Genomic DNA, 19362 nt, shown 5'->3' with positions numbered 1-19362 from the left:
TCTGACACTCTAGCTGAAGCGCAACAACGTCTACAAAGGGTCGAGTGTGCAGCTGCAGAAGGCGGCCTCATCATCAATGAAGAAAATACTGAGTTCATGTCGTTTGGCAACATTGGCGATCTCATCTCCCTCGGTGGTACCAAATTGAAGTGTCCCAGATTTTCAATATCTGGGGTCATACATTGACAACACTGCAAAGGACATGAAGGTGCAGATTGCGAAAGCCTAAGCAGCATGAGTAAAGATGAATGTTGTTTGAAGGAGTGACCTATGCAGAGAACTGAAGGAACACTTCTTCCGCGCCACAGTTGAGTGTGTTCTCCTGTACGGAGCAGAAACTTGGACGATGACAAACACTGTCCAAAAGGCTCGATGGTGTATACACCAGACTACTGAGGGCATCACTTAACATTTCATGGAGAGCACACTGGACCAACAAGCAACTGTACGGAAAGTTCGTTCTCCTGGCATCTGCCAAACCCAGATTCGTCCATTGGACTGCCAGATGGTGAAGCGTGATTCATCACTCCAGAGAACGCGTTTCCACTGCTCCAGAGTCCAATGGTGGTGAACTTTACACCACTCCAGCCAACGCTTGGCACTGCGCATGGTGATCTTAGGCTTGTGTGAGGCTGCTCGGCAATGGAAACCCATTTCATGAAGCTCCCGACAAACAGATGTTGTGTTGACATTGCTTCCAGAGGCAGTTTGGAACTCGGTAGTGAGTGTTGCAACCGAGGACAGACGATTCTTACGTGCTACGCGCTTCAGCACTCTACCGACCCGTTCTGAGAGCTTGTGTGGCCTAACACTTCGCGACTGAGCTGTTGTTGCTCCGAGACGTTTCCACTTCACAATAACAGCACTTACAGTTGACTGCAGCAGCTCTAGCAGGGCAGAAATTTGACGAACTGACTTGTTGGAAATGTGGCATCCTATGACGGTGCCACGTTGAAAGTCACTGAGCTCTTCAGTACGGCCCATTCTACTGCTTATGTTTGTCTATGGAGATTGAATGGCTGTGTGCTTGATTTATATATACCTGTCAGCAATGGGTGTGGCTGAAACAGCCAAATCCACTAATTAGAAGGGGTGTCCACATACTGTGTGTGTGTGTGTGTGTGTGTGTGTGTGTGTGTGTGTGTGTGTGTGTGTGTGTGTGTGTGTGTGTGTGTGTGTGTGTGTGTGTGTGTGTGTGTGTGTGTGTATATATATATATATATATATATATATATATATGTATATATATATATGTATATATTGTTGTGGATATGAGAATGGTTTTTTTTTGTTGTTGTTATTGTGTAAATTGTTGTTAAAATATCGCCCTCCTTACTCCAGTTATGTATAAAGGTCAAAGTGCGTCCCGTAATTAGTTCATAAACACCACACGTTAGCCAATCATAGATTTCCCCCCTTGTTGACAGTTATTTCCTTATTATGTGTATTAGGGTAAGGCCTTGTCTTCCATTAACTTAATACTCCATTGCACCGAATTCAAATAGATAGATCCCCTTTCATTCCCATTCCCAAAACTTATACTGCCAACTGCATTTGCCGCCATTATGGTGTGGTCAGCTCGGGGAAGAAGGGCGTGCCCGCCCATCGTCATCAAGGGTGGAGTCAGAGGGCCTGTGTCCACCAATCAGGGCCGAAGCGAGCTCACCGAGGGGCGTGTCCTGAAGGCCAGCGGCTTGATCGCCCGAGGCGTAATATAAGCGCGCGCGGACGCCGTTGCGAAAAAGCGAGAAAAAAGAGAGAGAAAAGAGAGAGAGAAGAGAGAGAGAAGGTTCGAGAGAGAAGGTTCGAGAGAGAAGGCTCGAGGTCAATTAAAATAGTTGCACGAGAAGTCAATTATACGAGTTGCACGAAAGGTCTATTACAAGAGTTGCGCCAAAGAGAGGTGAATGACAAGCGTTGCGCAAAAGATACCAAGACAGAGTTGTGCAAAAAGGGTCCAAGAAAGAGTTGCGCCAGAGATGGCAGACGCGTCCTGAGGTGGGCCAGAGAAGCAGCTTTGGCTCCACCAGGCAGCTTCAACCCGTTACCCCGCGGGAACCAAATAGCGGTGGCATCGGTGGCCGTCGAGGTCCAGCCGACGTCCCGTGCGGGATCAAACCCGAACCATCTGCCCCAGCTGAACCTTCCCATTCCTCCTTCCAGCATCCATTCCTGCCATTCCATCCTTCTTGTGTACGTGAGTTTGTTTTGTTTGTCTTGTCCCAGGGTTAATTAAGCTTGTATAGTTAAGCTAGTATTTTCACTGTGTCACCTGCTTTTTCCATTTTCCCTGTATATAACCTTGACTGCTCCTTTTGCTTAGTGTGTGTAAATAATAAATCCTGTTACTCTTCTGTACGTCTTCTTCTTCCTCTTTACATTCGGTCGCTTTAGAGGTTTCCAAATTGAATACCTGTGGCGCGATTTCGGCCAACGTCCAGGAATCGGGTTAGTCGGGGTAACTGTTCGGCCACGGCGCCATCCGCTCGGCAAAACAACATCTTATCCGCGGTCCGTAACAAGTGGTGTCAGGAGTGTCGGATTCGGACCTGAAGCGCTTAGCGCGCTCAAATTACGAGTGGCCCAAAAAATTGTATTTTATAAAATCCTAAATTTGAAAGTCGCGCCATGGCTGGTCAAGGCGACGGGATGCCGGTGGGAGAGATAGACGGGGTAGAATCGACCCAGGACCTCGGGGAAATGTATGTGGAGGAAAGGGAGGAGGAGAACAATGGCAATGTGGTTGAGGGGGTTTCAGGCGCGCAAAATGGCGCCCTCGCGCACGAGGTTACGGGCGCGCAAAATGGCGCCTCGCACATGGCTACGGCGGCCGCGCCCGCCGCACAAGTGGGAGGGATTGACATGCAGGCCCTCATTGCGCAGCTGCAGGCAGCTGTACAGATGAGTATGGGGAGCCAAATTGAGTGGCTGGGAGACCAAATGGGAGCAATGAGGGACGAAGGGAGGGGTACCGGTGAACGGTTAGACAATAAATTTGAGGGGTTAGACAATAATTTTAAAGGATTAGACAATAAATTTGAGGGGTTAGACAACGGGATAAAAGTGGTGAAAAATGGGTTAACGGGGGTGGAAAATAGAATGGCTGCCCAGGAGAATCAGATAGAGGGGGTGAAAAATGGGTTAGAGGGGTTAGAAAACAAGATGGAAAACAAATTGCGGGAAATAGGGGAGCATTCCGCCCGAGAAATTAAACAAATGGGAGAGCAGATAGAGGAGGTGAAAATCGGGTTAGAAGGTAAATTGGATGCTCAGAGGGATGAATTGGGACAGATGAGGGTGGCAGCTACAAAAGAGATGGAGGAGATGAAGGAGGAGATACGACGAGGTGTAAGCGAGGAGGTCTCGGGGGCACGCGAGGAGGTCTCGGGGGTACGCGAGGAGGTCTCGGGGGTACGCGAGGAGGTCTCGGGGGTACGCAAGGAGGTAAAGCGAGGTGAGAAGCGTATGGAGAAAGAGGTGAGGAATAATACGGCTAGGTTACAAGGGGGCATAGAGGACCTGACGCAGGAGGTGGAACAGCTGACGGTGGGACAGACGGAGTTAGTGGAGCAGGTACAAAGGAACACTGCGGTACTAGGAGGGTTAAAAGCGACACAAAAAGACATCAACAACGAATTAATAGCAACACAGAAGGAATGTCAGATGGTACGTGAGGGACTGACAACGAGGTTGGACGAGGTGACAGAAGTAATGGAGACAAAGGACCGGGAAGTGAGGACGCACATAGAAACGGTCAAGGTAGCCTTAGAGGACGAAATTGAGGAGACGCACCGGGAAATAAAAGAGGTGAAGGAAAAATTAGAGAAGGTGGAAGAGGGGGTGAGTGAAATTAAGAAGAGACGGACGGAAACTAAGAGGGAGATAAAGGAGGAGGTGATGGAATATGTACAAGGTTGGTGCTCAAATCATGATGGTGTGCTCGCTAACCAAATAAAGAGTTTGCAGGTGGCGAAGGAGGTGCGGAGACGAGGTGCCAAGGTGAGTGGTGATATACGTGGAAATGTATATGATGTGAGGGGAGCTTCAGTCGGCTTGGGGGTTGATTTGGATCCGGGTGTTCGTGAGAGGCCGTTGGTGAGGTGTGCGACAGGTGCAGAGTGTGAAGGAGGTGTGCGAGAATGTCCGACTCTGGGGTGTGTGAGGAAAAGGTGCGCGCCGAGGAGTGAGTGTGCTGTCGAGAGTGAGTTGGTCGTAGCGCGTGTGCGAGGGGGCACATGGAAGCGCGTCGTAGGGAGTGTTACAGGGGATGTAACGGAAGCATGCACGCCTGTGGTGAGCGTTACAGAGGAAGTAACGGGAGAGTGTGCGCTAGTGGATGCGCGAGAAAGGTGTGTAATGGACGGGTGCATGAGGAAAGAGTGCGCTGTCAAAAGTAAGGGAGAATGCACACCTGTGGTGAGTGTTACGGAGGATGTAACGGGAGAGTGTGCGCAACAGGATGCGCGAGAAAGGTGTGTAACGGACGGGTGCATGAGGAAAGAGTGCGCTGTCAAAAGTAAGGGAGAATGCACACCTGTGGTGAGTGTTACGGAGGATGTAACGGGAGAGTGTGCGCAAGAGGATGCGCGAGAAAGGTGTGTAACGGACGGGTGCATGAGGAAAGAGTGCGCTGGCGAGAGTAAGGGTGAGTGCGCGACCGAGTGTGGTGGTGAAAGTAGTGAGTGACATGGAGCGTGAGTTGGTTGTGGCAGGTGAGAGAGGATGTACACCTGGAATGGAAGGATGCACACCTGGAATGGTAGAGCGTGTGTGGGAATGCACACTTGAATTGGTAGTGAGGCACGTGGTTGGGTGTGCAAGTGAGAGCAGACCTGCGGTTGTCACGGAGGAGGTGACCGAGGAGGGGGCGCGAAGAGGTCTGTTAGTGAGGTGTGCGAACGACGTGTGTGTGCAAAGGTGTGCGATGGTCAGGTGTGTGACCAAGTCTGTAAGCGGCATGAGTGTACCTGGGTGTGTCAGGGAAGGTGCAATGACAAAGAGCATGGAGACAGCTGGATGTATGAGCAAGGAACAGGCTGCGGGGTGTAAGCATGCAGGTGAAGCATCGACGGTAATCGGGTTAGCGGTTAGAGCGACGTATAGCCGAATCGGGCCTTTGGTGCGAATCGGGCAGCTTTGCGTGCCGCGGCGATCCGCGGCGGTTTCGATCCACGCCGGGCCGCGCTTTGAACGGCCGCGTCCGTGCTCCACTAAGCGGAGCGGGCGGCCCTGTAGGAAGGGTCGTCACGACAACCCTTTGTGGTTGAGGCGTTCCAGCAGGACGAAATCGGGCCATTGGACGGCTCCGTGCCGAGATGGTGCGTGGGATCTCGGCCCGGGTAAGCCCCCGTCCCTGCACCGAATGCCGGACGCATCCAGCCGCCAGCACCAAGCAACCCGCATTCATTGCTCGGCTTTGCGAAGCCGAGCTTTGGAGATGAATTTGCGCACCGAGAGGCACTAGTGAGTAGACGTGTGATGAGGATAGTGTTTTGGACCCGAAATTAGAAAAAACAAAATTTGATGATTGGCAAAGGATTGGCAGAGTGATGATTGGCAGAGGATTGGTAGTGATTGGCAAATTTTTGATTTGTTGAATTTGGACGAGCAAAATTTATAGTGAGAGATACCCGATGTGATGGGATGGCAACTCTGCCATCTCTCACAGCGGGGGCAAAGGAGCACTAGACTTATGGGGTTTATGGCAGTGAAAACTAGCCCGGGAGGGTTAGGATATAGTGTGTAGGGACCTAGAAGATGACAATAGGTAACGTTACGATTAGGTAGTGACAATGATACCTGTAGTGGGGACGCAGGTAGATTAGTGTGGATGATAATGACGAGGGAGCGCAATAGTTTAAAGGGACGACTGGGAAGCGCAAGTTCCAGAGGGGAGTAGTTAGATGAGATGATGCCGTGTGTTTAAGGATTGGGAGTGTATTGAGCAGAGTATGAGTAAATGATTGTGAGTTGTAGTGTGATTGCACAGGTGTGCAACTGAACAGGTGGATGGAGCAGTGTGTGAGTAAGTGATATTGATGTGTGTTGTGCTTACCCAAATGGTCCAGGAAGGAAGGAGGGTGCAGGTGGCACCAGGTGTGATTGCACAGGTGTGCAACGACAGGTGTATGGAGAATGGTTGCGTGGAATAAATGGTCTGGAGTATATGGAGTATTGGAATGGATGGTCGTGGAGTGAGTATGATGGAAACTGTGGAGTGGAGTGGATGGTGCGGAGGTGTGAATGGGGGAAGAGTGGACCCCCATCACGAATACCCGGGGAGGGTAGTTTAAGTGTTAGGTAGAGGGTACAGGTAAATTGTGGTTGGATATTGGCATCTGTGGTGCGTGGTGAAAGAATGGTACTTGGATGGGTGCATTAGTGTTGTGGAAATGGCTGGGCGTGTAGCCTGGTAGTGTGTGTAGTTGGTTGACACTCAGCCACTGTTAGGATGTCGGCCAGGTGAGGCCGCAGGTGGGCTCTGGGAGCCGGTAGAGTTGTTGTGGATGGGGCCCGAGGATCCGGAGGACGGACCCGGATAGCCCAGTGACAAAGGGCACCGAGGGGTGACAGAGCCAGGAAGGGCCTTCCCCAATTAGATAGGTAAGGGTGAGGAGCTAGGTAAGCTCGGGTGGCAACTGCAGTAATGGAGGTGTGCAGGTGGGTAGACCTGCTGGGAGAGCTACACGACCCAGCCCGGAAATTGTGCAAGGGCACAGGGAGTTGCATCGGGGGAGTGAGACCCCAAATTGAGAAGCACCACAGTTTGGTCAATGGGAATTTGGTTTTTAAAACCACATAGAGTAAGATTGCCAATGGTTTGGCAGAGAAAGACCCCGGGTAGTGTAAAGTGTGTTAAAGTCATTTAGAGGATAGTTAGGATTGAAGTCTCCTCGCACCATCTGCATCCACTCACCTACGGTAATGATGGTACTCCACACCAGGCCAGGTTGTTTTTATTATTTTTATTGATGCAAATGTTTGGATTGTGAGACGCATCATGACATGGGTGTGACATTGTGCTTGTTGTTCCATCTCTTCCTCCTTATGAGGATTGATGATGAATTGGGTGATGGCAAATTTTGGATAGAGGGATTGTGGAGACGAATTTGGTATAGGGGAAATATGGGGAAGACGTGACATTAGCGACGAATTTGTAATGTGTAGATTTTGTAAATATGGGGTAAGGGCAAGGGTAGAGTAGGTGACAGGGGGGGTGACGTACGGTAGGGACGAGCTTCCTCACTTCGCTCTCCGTACGCACTTCGCCTTGCATTGCCTTATTGATGTGTACCCTTGTGACCCTACCCCTCGCTCATCTGTCTTTTCCCCCCTTTGTCTCCCACATGAGGACCTGTGCGCCACTAGGCGCCGAGGGGAGCGTGCGTGAGTCCGCCATTGCGCACCCGGAACTCCCAGAACCAGCTGTCTGCATCGATGCACCACCTTATGGACCACATGTCTGTGGCTGAGCACCACTTATGGACCCCATGGGTTGGGGCATGGCCCCTCTGCTGGAACCGGCCCTGAAGGCCCGATCTTGCTGGCGGACCTTGGCCACAGGGCACCGATGCCCCACAGGTGAACCATACAGTCGGCCCCTGTGGGCCATAAATAAATACAAATGGACACGTTGGGTGCATTTTATTTCCACCAATAGGCCGCCAGTAAGAAAATGAAAGAAAGACAACAACTGGAAGAGAGCAATAGCCAGCGGAGGGAGCCGAAGAGCAAGAGACCACCAGCAGGGTTTGGGGTTTGTTTGTTGTTTTTATTTTCATGAACAGTGATGACTGTGCACCGATTGGTGCTTGAGGGTGTATTGGTGCGTTTTGGGTGCTTTCATGGTGCGTCGATGCAGAGCAGACTGTCTCCCCCCCCCCCCCCCCCCCCCCCCAGAAAGAACAATCACAGGTCCTGGGTTGCGTTTTGTAAATAAAGCCGAGTCATTGTAAATAATGCTCCCCACCATCAATGTATAGTTTGAAGACCATTCCGCAATTCGGTTAGCTGTGGGCGTGAATCTGTTAGGCAGGGTACAATGGAGCAGCGGGACATATTTATTTATGTTTTAAAACTGTCGCACTCAGGGTCAGGTTAAATGTAGAGGGAACTACACCTACGTGCCACACTAAAAGTTAAGGTAAGAGGCCCGGGACGTGCCTAAGAGGAGGAGGGTGCAGTGTTGTGGATATGAGAATGGTTTTTTTTTTTGTTGTTATTGTGTAAATTGTTGTTAAAATATCGCCCTCCTTACTCCAGTTATGTATAAAGGTCAAAGTGCGTCCCGTAATTAGTTCATAAACACCACACGTTAGCCAATCATAGATTTCCCCCCTTGTTGACAGTTATTTCCTTATTATGTGTATTAGGGTAAGGCCTTGTCTTCCATTAACTTAATACTCCATTGCACCGAATTCAAATAGATAGATCCCCTTTCATTCCCATTCCCAAAACTTCTACTGCCAACTGCATTTGCCACCATTACGGCGTGGTCAGCTCGGGGAAGAAGGGCGTGCCCGCCCATCATCATCAAGGGTGGTCAGAGGGCCTGTGCCCACCAATCAGGGCCGAAGCGAGCTCACCGAGGGACGTGTCCTGAAGGCCGGCGGCTTGATCGCCCGAGGCGTAATATAAGCGCGCGCGGACGCCGTTGCGAAAAAGCGAGAAAAAAGAGAGAGAAAAGAGAGAGAGAAGAGAGAGAGAAGGTTCGAGAGAGAAGGTTTGAGGTCAATTAAAAGAGTTGCACGAGAAGTCAATTATAAGAGTTGCACGAAAGGTCTATTACAAGAGTTGCGCCAAAGAGAGGTGAATGACAAGCGTTGCGCAAAACGTACCAAGACAGAGTTGTGCAAAAAGGGTCCAAGAAAGAGTTGCGCTAGAGACGGCAGACGCGTCCTGAGGTGAGCCAGAGAAGCAGCTTTGGCTCCACCAGCAGCGTTGACTCCACCAGGCAGCTTCAACCCGTTACCCCGCGGGAACCAAATAGCGGTGGCATCGGTGGCCGTCGAGGTCCAGCCGACGTCCCGTGCGGGATCAAGCCCGAACCATCTGCCCCAGCTGAACCTTCCCATTCCTCCTTCCAATCATTCCTGCCTGCAAATTCCCCATTCGTGTGAGTCCGTCTTTGTTTGTTCTGTCTTGGGTATAAGTTAAGCCTGTGTAGATAAGCTAGCATTTCACTGTGTCTCCTTGATTCCTTCTGTCATTATTTTATTATCTTTCCTTCTTCCTTGGTTTCTTTTGGTCCTGTAAATAGTAATAAATAATAGTCGTAGTTCAAACCTTTTTGCCTTCGTCTTCCTCTTCTTCACATCCGTGTCGTCTTTGTCTTTTCCCTCATTGAATATCTGTGGCACGATTTGGCCAACGTTTCAGGATCGGATCTAGTCTTGGTAAACGGCTCACGCCGCGGTTCGCTTCGCTCGGCGCAAAATCCATTACGCTGCGGCCGTGAGCGGGGGGTGTTCCTTCGCGTACCGGGAAGCGCTGGTATTTAGGTCATAGGACTTGTGGGCCTAAAACCCTATCCAGCGCCGACCGGGCGTGGCGTCATAACCCCAGGACCACGTCGGTCAGTAACAGACGAGGGGCTTAATCCCCCCTCGAAGGGGAACCATAGGCCGACGTCGGGTTCCGCAACAATATATATATATATATATATACATATATATATATATATATATATATATATATAAATATATACACATATACATATATATATATATATATACACACATATACATATATATAGATATATATATATAACTAAGAAATAGTAGAAACTCCAAAGTACGAGCAGAGCAGGGCGACTTCCGTCGAACTTGGGGCTGACTCAGAAGAAGACCTTTGTTGGTCGAAAGCTTGTCGACAATTAAAGATCGACGTCCTGAAGCTACGTCCGCGTCTTATTTAATCTAACGATTATATATATATATATATATATATATATATATATATATATATATATATATATATATATATATATATATATATATATATATATATATATATATATATATACACATACATACATACATACATACACATATATATATATATATTATATATATATATATATATATTAGTCTAGTAGGAAGACTAGGTCCCCCTGCACCCCCCGGAGATATACTTCTAATCAGTGTTTCTAGATTGGAAAAAATGTGTAGAAAATGACTAGCTATGGCCCCAAGCTGAAGTAATGTCCCACATACCATTTTTATGCAAATTACTGCTGCCATTATCAAAAAAAGACTAGGTCCCCCTGCACCCCCCGGAGATATACTTCTAATCAGTGTTTCTAGATTGGAAAAAATGTGTAGAAAATGACTAGCTATGGCCCCAAGCTGACAAAATGTCCACATACCATTTTTATGCAAATTACTGCTGCCATATCAAAAAAGACTAGGTCCCCCTGCACCCCGCGGAGATATACTTCTAATCAGTGTTTCTAGATTGGAAAAAATGTGTAGAAAATGACTAGCTATGGCCCCAAGCTGAAAAAATGTCCCACATACCATTTTTATGCAAATTACTGCTGCCATTATCAAAAAAAGACTAGGTCCCCCTGCACCCCCCGGAGATATACTGAAACTGGCAGTGACTGGTGATTGAAATGCGGTGCCTTTTTGTGTTTCAGGTCGAGGTACGTGAACTCCCCCACGATCTACAGCAACCAGGAAGAGACTGATACCAGGGTGGTTCTGTACCTCCATCATGCTGCTACCATCGGATACAAGAACGCTGTAGTCAGAACACCGGACACAGACATCCTCCTGATCCTGCTCCACCATGCCCCACAACATCAAGCTGACGGTGTACCTGGATACAGGGTCAGGGAAGCATCGCCAACTTGTCAACGTCTCTGAGCTGGCAGAATCCTGGGAGAGGACTACTGTGCCACTCTCCTGGGGTACTATGTGTTCAGCGGAGAAGACTGCACCAGTGCCTTCAAAGGGAAGGGAAAAGTCGGGCCCTTGAAAAAGCTGGAGAAGAATCCCAGGTTTCACAGGGCATTCGGTGAATTTCACAGGGTATTTAGAAAAATAAAACTTTGTGTTAACGTCTGTGTAGACGGACCTTAATATGAGTCTATTATTTCGTAAAACTGTGATTATTTTGTAAATAAAGCACTAATTAGCATACTAGTATACCATAGACACATGTAATCATGTTATGAATAGTTCTATCATGATCTATGCCCTTCAAAACATGGGTCTAGACACCTTCATTTTTCAATTATCTGCAATATTGGCTGAGATATGTCAAAAATCGTTTTTTTGATAATGGCAGCAGTAATTTGCATAAAAATGGTATGTGGGACATTGTTTCAGCTTGGGGCCATAGCTAGTCATTTTCTACACATTTTTTCCAATCTAGAAACACTGATTAGAAGTATATCTCCGGGGGGGTGCAGGGGGACCTAGTCTTTTTTTGATAATGGCAGCAGTAATTTGCATAAAAATGGTATGTGGGACATTTTTTCAGCTTGGGGCCATAGCTAGTCATTTTCTACACATTGTTTCCAATCTAGAAACACTGATTAGAAGTATATCTCCGGGGGGTGCAGGGGGACCTAGTCTTCCTACTAGACTATATATATATATATATATATATATATATATATATATATATATATATATATATATATATATATATACATATATATATATATCCCTCAGTGGTACCAATTTATGTTTGTCTATGATATGTATATATATATATATATATATATATATATATATATATATATATATACCGCAGCTTGTGTGTTATATATATATATAACACACACACACATCACTATAATAATAAAAGGCAGTGTCCATCCGTCTGCCTGTCTCCTCCAGAACTCCAAAACCATGAAACCTAGCGGCTCTAAACTTTGCATGCATACACCTGGACCTCCAACAGATTGCAAGGATGAAAACTGGGTGTTTGGGTGTGTTATAACATCCTTTTAGAAGATGATTATTGAGGTGCTCAGAAGAAGAAGAAAAAACCTGATGTGGTGGTTTACCAATATGGCGGTCCACCATCTTGGTTAGCCCACTGCACATCGCTGGGTTCTTAAGCCGTCATTTTGTTTCAGCCAACTCAAACGTGCCATGCCTATGTTTGTCCAGAAGTCTGTATATATATACGTATATATACAGACTTGGCATTTAATATGGAATTTTTTTTTTTCCTTGACTTGGGTTTACTTTCTTAACTCAGTATGTCAATCTGGTGAGTTTCTTTTGCACTTTGGTGATTTATTTGTTAAAAGAACCATGTCACTGATTGTCTGTCGCAGCAAGAAGTCAACAACAGGATTATATCACAGGTGGCGTGGCAAAATGTACGGACAGGTGCATTTGATGATTGGCTTCACAGTCGGGTATACAAGGGTTGTTGCGTTCTGTATTAGTGGAAAACAACTGCTGCACATCTCCAAAAGTTATTGCCGCTTCCTCTGGAGATGGTCCGTCAACTCGACAATGCCGTTTGTCATCGAAGTGGTGGCTTTACGAAACTCCGGCATGAAACAGCGTGCTATTGCTCGGCAGTATGGCATCACTCAAGGTCAGGTGTCAAAGATCCTGAAACGAAATGCTCAGAGGGGTGTCCCTACTCCAATACCGAGGCCAGGACGTCCCCGCAGAACCACAAGGAGGGATGATCGCCAGCTGCACCGGTTAGTCAGCAATGGCCGTAACAAGTCAGCTAATCGGCTTAGGGCTGAGTGGCAGCAACTGACAAATGTGCCTGTATCCAGAAGGCTAGTCAACCAACGACTGGTTCAAGCAGGCTGTCGTGCCAGGCGTCTCCTGAGAAAGCCACGCCTGACCAGACAACACCGCCAGCGCCGATTGCAGTGGGCCAGAGAGCACCGTCAATGGCAGCCAGGACACTGGAATCACGTGATCTTCAGTGACGAGTCTAGATGTCTGGTCTATCGTCAAGATGGCCGCGTCCGAGTGCGCAGACAAGTGCATGAAGCCTACAACAAAGATTGTATAGTGCCAAGAGTCCAAACTGGAGGTGGTGGGGTGACCGTTTGGGCTGCTTTTCATGCAGGGGGCAAAACTGACCTGGTTGTTCTGAATGCAAACCTGAACCAGTTCAAGTACAGGGCCATTCTGGAAGAAACATTGCTTCCATTTGCTCGTGCAGCCTTTCGAGGAAACTTTGTCTTCCAAGATGACAATGCACGGCCTCATCGTGCTCGCATGATCCAACACTTTCTTGCTGACCGTGGTGTAGAGCATATGGAGTGGCCTGCCATGTCCCCCGGATATGAATCCGATGGAGAACTTGTGGGCAGAATTAACGCGTCAAATCGACCACTTGGCCCAGCAGCCGACCTCTGTGCGTGAATTGCAGCAGGCTATTGTCACTGCCTGGCAAGCGATTCCTGTCCAAACCTTGACAAATCTCGTGAACAGCATGCCTCAACGTGTACGTGCTCTCCTGAATGCTCATGTCGGTTACACGAAGTACTGAACTGTAATTTTACTGTCCGTAATCCCAGTCGTATTTAACTTTTGTTTTGGTTAAAAAAATAAATTCGCTAATGTGCAAAATAAAGAGATACTTCTGGAAAACGTACAGAAGTTTAACACAGTACTGTCCATGAATTGAGTTTGATGTCAGTTTACATCACTTTCAAGGATCAATTTATTCGTTTCGAAATGTCAAATGTGGTTTTTGTTTCTTTTAAGGGGGCATTTATACCATTGAAGGCAAAAAAAAAACATTTTGTTACAAATATACAAATGCATCAATTAAAATGTTTGTTTCCTAGTATTGTATATATGTACCAAGTTTGAACGTAAATGGACTTGTCATAGAGAAGATATAAGCTGTAAAGTGGTAATTCATCATTTGTATGCATCTGGTTACCATGGTAACCATGCATAATATAATGCTATGTAATGTATACCAATGTAATGTTCATATATCAAGCAACATGTACATATATAGTTTTGCATATTTCAATCAAGACATTTTATCAAAAAGTGCATTACTGTGATTCAGTGTTGTTTTTACTGTGTTCAGTGTAATGGGGAGCTTATATCTTCTCTATGACAAGTCCATTTACGTTCAAACTTGGTACATCTATCTTTTGAGAGCGTATTCATTTATTTGACGTTGCAATCTGTGTTGATTGTTGTAAGGTACGATCGATTGTAGTACATACATATTTATATTTTGTACATATTCATTACGGGCACGTCACGGGTACGGGTACGGTACGGGTACGGTACCGGGTACGGTACGGTTACGGGTACGCCACGTACGGGCACGTCCTATATATATACTGTATTCCTAGGCACGTACGGGCACGTCCTATATATATATACTGTATTCCTAGGCACGTCCAAGGGACGATACATTCATTGTACGGTCACATCACGCACTTACGGGCACGCCCATGGGCCCATGGGCACGCCCATGCATGCATGGGCGAAGACTTTTTTTTTTTTTTTACGGTACCGAGTACGGTACCGGGTACGGTACGGGTTACGGGTACGCCACGTACGGGCACGTCCTATATATATATACTGTATTCCTAGGCACGTACGGGCACGTCCTATATATATTACGTACGGGCACGGGCACGTACGTCCTATATATATTATATATACGTCCTATATATACGTCCTATATATATTACGTACGGGCACGGGCACGTACGTCCTATATATATTACGTACGGGCACGTCCTATTTTTTTTTTTTTTACGGTACCGGGTAACGGTACCGGGTACGGTACGGTTACGGGTACGCCACGTACGGGCACGTCCTATATATATACTGTATTCCTAGGCACGTACGGGCACGTCCTATATATATATACTGTATTCCTAGGCACGTCCAAGGGACGATACATTCATTGTACGGTCACATCACGCACTTACGGGCACGCCCATGGGCCCATGGGCATGCCCATGCATGCATGGGCGAAGACATTTTTTTTTTTTTTTTTGGCAAGGAACGGGCACCCACGTACGGGCACGTCCTAGTATATACAATACTAGGAAACAAACATTTTAATTGATGCATTTGTATATTTGTAAAAAAATGTTGTTTTTTTGCCTTCAATGGTATAATGCCCCCTTAAACGTCACATTAACAAAATCTAGAATAATTTCAACATAATTCCAATGAACTTTTGGTTCTAAGACATCTTGAAAAGTAAGTTTCCATATTTCAGTTATAAAAAAAATATTCCATATTAAATGCCAAGTCTGTGTATATATATATATATATATATATATATATATATATATATATATATATATATATATATATATATATATATATATATATATATATATACACATATATATATACACATATATATATATATATATACGTATATATATATGTATGTATATATATATATATATATATATATATATATATATATATATATATATATATATATATATATATATATATATATATATATATATATATATATATATGACATCGACTGGGAGAAATTTTTGCCCACTCCTCCATGCAGAATTCTTTCAGCTGTGCGATGTTTGAGGGGTTTCTTGCATGCACAGCTCGTTTCAAATCCCCCCACAACATCTCGATGGGATTTAGATCCGGGCTTTGACTTGGCCATTCCAGAACCCTCCATTTCTTTCTTTTCAGCCATTCCTTGGTGGATTTGCTGGTATGTTTAGGGTCACTGTCATGTTGCAAGGTCCACCTTCGGTTGAGTTTCAACTTTCCGACAGATGGCCTCACATTATCCTCAAGCACCCTCTGGTACAATGAAGAATTCATCGTGCATTCTATGATGGTGAGCTGCCCAGGCCCTGATGCAGCAAAGCTGCCCCAAACCATAATATTTCCACCACCATGCTTTACAGTTAGTATCAGATTCTTGTGGTCAAATGCTGTCTTTGGTTTCTGCCAAACATGTCTTCTGGTACTGTGGCAAAATAGCTCTACCTTTGACTCATCTGTCCAGAGACATTGTTCCAGAAGTGCTGGTCTTTGCCAAGGTGTTTGCCTAGGACCCCGGAAAATGAAGATGCCACTCCCATGCCCAAATCGAGTCTGTGTAATTTATCTCTGTCCATCCCCTGGCAGATGCATTTTGCTTGACCACTTCATGCAGGTTGTTGGGGATATACCTATGCCAAAGTGTTATAAATCTGTGCTATAGAACTCCTCAAACCACTTAATGTGGGTGACTACTGAGTGAACATCAAAGCGATGAAATGCTAATAACACAAGACAAGACAAGACAAAATGTCGATTTTAAGATGTCAGCAATTTGAAAATGGTAAACGGTCCACAGTTTTTGAGAGTGGGTTAACACGACCCAGGGTTCAAAATTTAAGCCGAAAGTCTATATCCACCGTGGGATGGTGGATATATAGTAGAGGGCTGAAATTTGATTTTTGGGTCATTTTACCCATAAATGTTTACTTCAAATTTTTTCATAAATTTCTGAGACAGTCACATGGGGAGGGAGCTATTTGAATGCTAAGTGTTAGAATTGAATGACAAACCTAATGGAAACGATGCAACTCACAAAACAGTGGTTTATAATTTGATGAACGGAGTCCGAGAAATTAGATTTGCGGAGGACTTTCTTTGAATTTTTTAAATTTTATTACTCAATAACCAAAGCCTTTAGACTTTTGTAGCACAAGCACTATATGTGCAACGACCAACTATTTAGGGATAGTGGGGAGGTGTTTACCTGGATTGGTCTGAATCCTCCCTTTGCCAGAGCAGCAGCGGCAGTAGCAGGTAGAAGGGGACAACAAGGAGAGGAGGGAGGAGGATAGGATGGCACACGGTGAGCAAGGAGGGGAAAACGCGCGCAAACACACAACAAAGCAGCATAGAATCAAAGTGAACAATGCAAGCTGGTCACTGGTGTGCAAGCAAGGAGAAGAAAAAACAAGAAGAAGAAAAAAAGATGTATGGGCAGAGACGGAATGAAAATTTTACTGATGAATTCAAGATGCAAATGCAGTGTTAAGAGTGCATAAAAGTGTTTATTGACGGGAATGGTTGTTGGTGAAGGGTAAGGGGGGAGTGGAGGAGAAGGGGGCAGAAGATAAAAAATATGTGAGCAAAGATGATGGCAAGATGCAGCCACATGCTAACAGGGTCTAGCACATCCATGCTCACCAGGCAAGCTGCGGTTAGTACCTGATGGTGAGTAGGACGAGCACCAGTGGGGAACTATTGCACCAGGTGTGCAGGTGGAAGGGAGGGAGGCAAGAGTGAGAGAAGGAAACAACAGGATTGACGCCGCCACACCACAGACAACAATGACCGGAAAGGCTGTTGGGTTGTGCATGACATCTCAAGTGATCGACATAAGTAGCATTGGTTGATGACAAAGGGAGTTTCCAGGCTTCTCTTCTTGAGCCCATGCTAGAAATGGTGGCTTTACATTTTGGGGAATACATTAACATTGGTGCACAAATTCTTCATCACCATTGCTGTCTTGGTTAAGACAAACATTTGTGCAAAACACCTGCGTTCACAAAGCAATTTGTACTCGTGATAAGAAAATAACTATGGATAAGCCATATAGTGTTGGCTTCGGGTAGCGAGTACCTAAATATTGAGTTTTTACAAGAGCACAGACATTTTTCTGGAATACCATAAATGGCAAGAGTAGTGTGCAAAAGTGAGGCATCAATCCAGGCAGCAAAAAATTCAGTACAGCACCATCTTCAAAAGCTTCAATTACGAAACTAGGTGGTTTGAAAACACATGGATTGTCGAGGTACAGATAGAAAGCGTCATCAGGTGTGTCTGTTCAATACAATTTGGTGCAGTAGGTACCTGGCGCGACTGCTGTGCCTGCGCGTTCATGGGAGATTGCTGTGGGGGTGGGACCGTGGGGTAGACTAAAGACGGCGGCCCTGGCTGATTCGACACGTAGGCGTGCTGGTGAGGAAAGCAGATGGGTAAGGCAAGTCAAAATAACCACAGTATGAAAATTATAAAGTACATCAATATCAACAGCATGCAGCAGCAGCATTACATAAACATTTATATACAATCGGTGCACAATGTGTTTCATTCATGCAAAAATTACAATAAGAAATAAAAGGTTTTGTGGAAGCATATTTATTTTTAACTCAACTGGACTACAGTCCAGGTTGAGTTCATCACATACTGAACCCTCCGGCGTCCATCGTCTGTCATCCGTTAACTTTTCGACGTAACACTCCAGCGTCCACAAATACCAACCGATTCTGATCAAACTTGACATGCAGCATCCTTACCCCAAGAACCAGGTTGGTATTACATTTCAGCCCGATCCGTTGAAAAATGGCGGACGTAGGCGACCATTTTGTTTTTGGTCAAGAAAACGACGTTAACACTCTAGCGTCCACAAATATTTATGGATTTTGATCAAACTTGGTGTGTGAGACTCTTACCACACAAGGTAGGTTGCTATCGCATGTCAACCCGATCCGTCACAAAATGGCCGCCACAGGCCGGCATATTTTTCAGCTCTGAAACGACGTTAACAATCTAGCGTCCACATATATTGACGAATTTTCACCAAACTTGGCATGTGAGACCTGACCTACTTTAAAGTTGTCCAGTCAGTTCAGTTGAGTTCTGCTTCCCTGAAAGCTCTAGTTTGTACACAAAGTCAAAGATGTATCAGGACACAACAGAACAAATTGAATAGAAGAGGGGAGGGGCAGCAACAGCAGGGTTTTTTTTTTGTTTTGTTTTTTTTGTATACGGTACTGAATCGAGGCTCGTGAGAGAGCTGACATTTACTTCACAAACAAATCAACCAGACAAACAAAATATATATAAAGAGGGAGCGGAAGACAAGAGAAGGGGAAGCACAAAAACACTTGAGAGCACAAAGGGGGGGGGGCGGGGGGGGGGGAGGAGAAGTATAAAACACAAGGACACCAAGGACTTCCAGGACAGAAGTTGGTATTTCAAAAAAGTGGAATTGGCGTGAAATTAGCGGGGATAGAAAAGACCAAGGTTTTGGATGGGGGAAGATAAGAGATGGTGGTGAACAGCTGTTTTAAAGACCTGGAGGGTGGAGTGGGATTGAAGAGAGTGAGGGAGTTTGTTCCAGAGGCGGGAGAAAAGAGGAATGAAGGAGAATGAAGGTGAGCAGAGAGTCTTGATTTTGGCAGTTTAACCATAAGAGGGTTGCAGGCAGATCTTGTGCGACCTGTAGGAATATTTGCGGGACAGAGCCCAGAGAGAGCTGGGGGGGGGGGGGGCAAGGCCAGAGAGGAGTCGGTAGAAGACGGAAAGACCACCAACCTGCCTGCGGTGAGTGAGTGAGAGGCCCTTGGAGTTAGCTTCATCGCGGGAGATTCCAATGATTCTGAATGCTTTGGTT

The 19362-nt window shown here is 46.0% G+C and overlaps 1 protein-coding gene across 17 annotated transcripts in view; it reads right to left on the bottom strand.

Moving 5' to 3' along the window:
• Nucleotides 1–19362, bottom strand: part of LOC137424531 (eukaryotic translation initiation factor 4 gamma 3) — a 269017-nt gene that overhangs the window by 201313 nt on the left and 48342 nt on the right. For 7 of the 17 annotated variants that reach the window (XM_078775553.1, XM_078775566.1, XM_078775569.1 and 4 more), the window contains exons 4-6: nucleotides 17817–17921; nucleotides 17151–17204; nucleotides 16714–16734 (exon numbers count right to left, since the gene is read on the bottom strand). In XM_078775553.1, the coding sequence (XP_078631679.1) occupies nucleotides 16714–16734; nucleotides 17151–17204; nucleotides 17817–17921 (180 nt within the window). The remainder of the gene's footprint in view (nucleotides 1–16713; nucleotides 16735–17150; nucleotides 17205–17816; nucleotides 17922–19362) is intronic. The other 10 variants (XM_078775559.1, XM_078775561.1, XM_078775567.1 and 7 more) reach the window with 3 other exon arrangements.

The sequence above is a fragment of the Myxine glutinosa genome, chromosome 4 (assembly GCF_964187855.1).
Source record: "Myxine glutinosa chromosome 4, kmMyxGlut1.1, whole genome shotgun sequence".
NCBI classification, from domain to species: domain Eukaryota; kingdom Metazoa; phylum Chordata; class Myxini; order Myxiniformes; family Myxinidae; genus Myxine; species Myxine glutinosa.
Note: the sequence above shows the minus strand (reverse complement) of the source record. Positions and strands in the feature narration are given on the sequence as shown.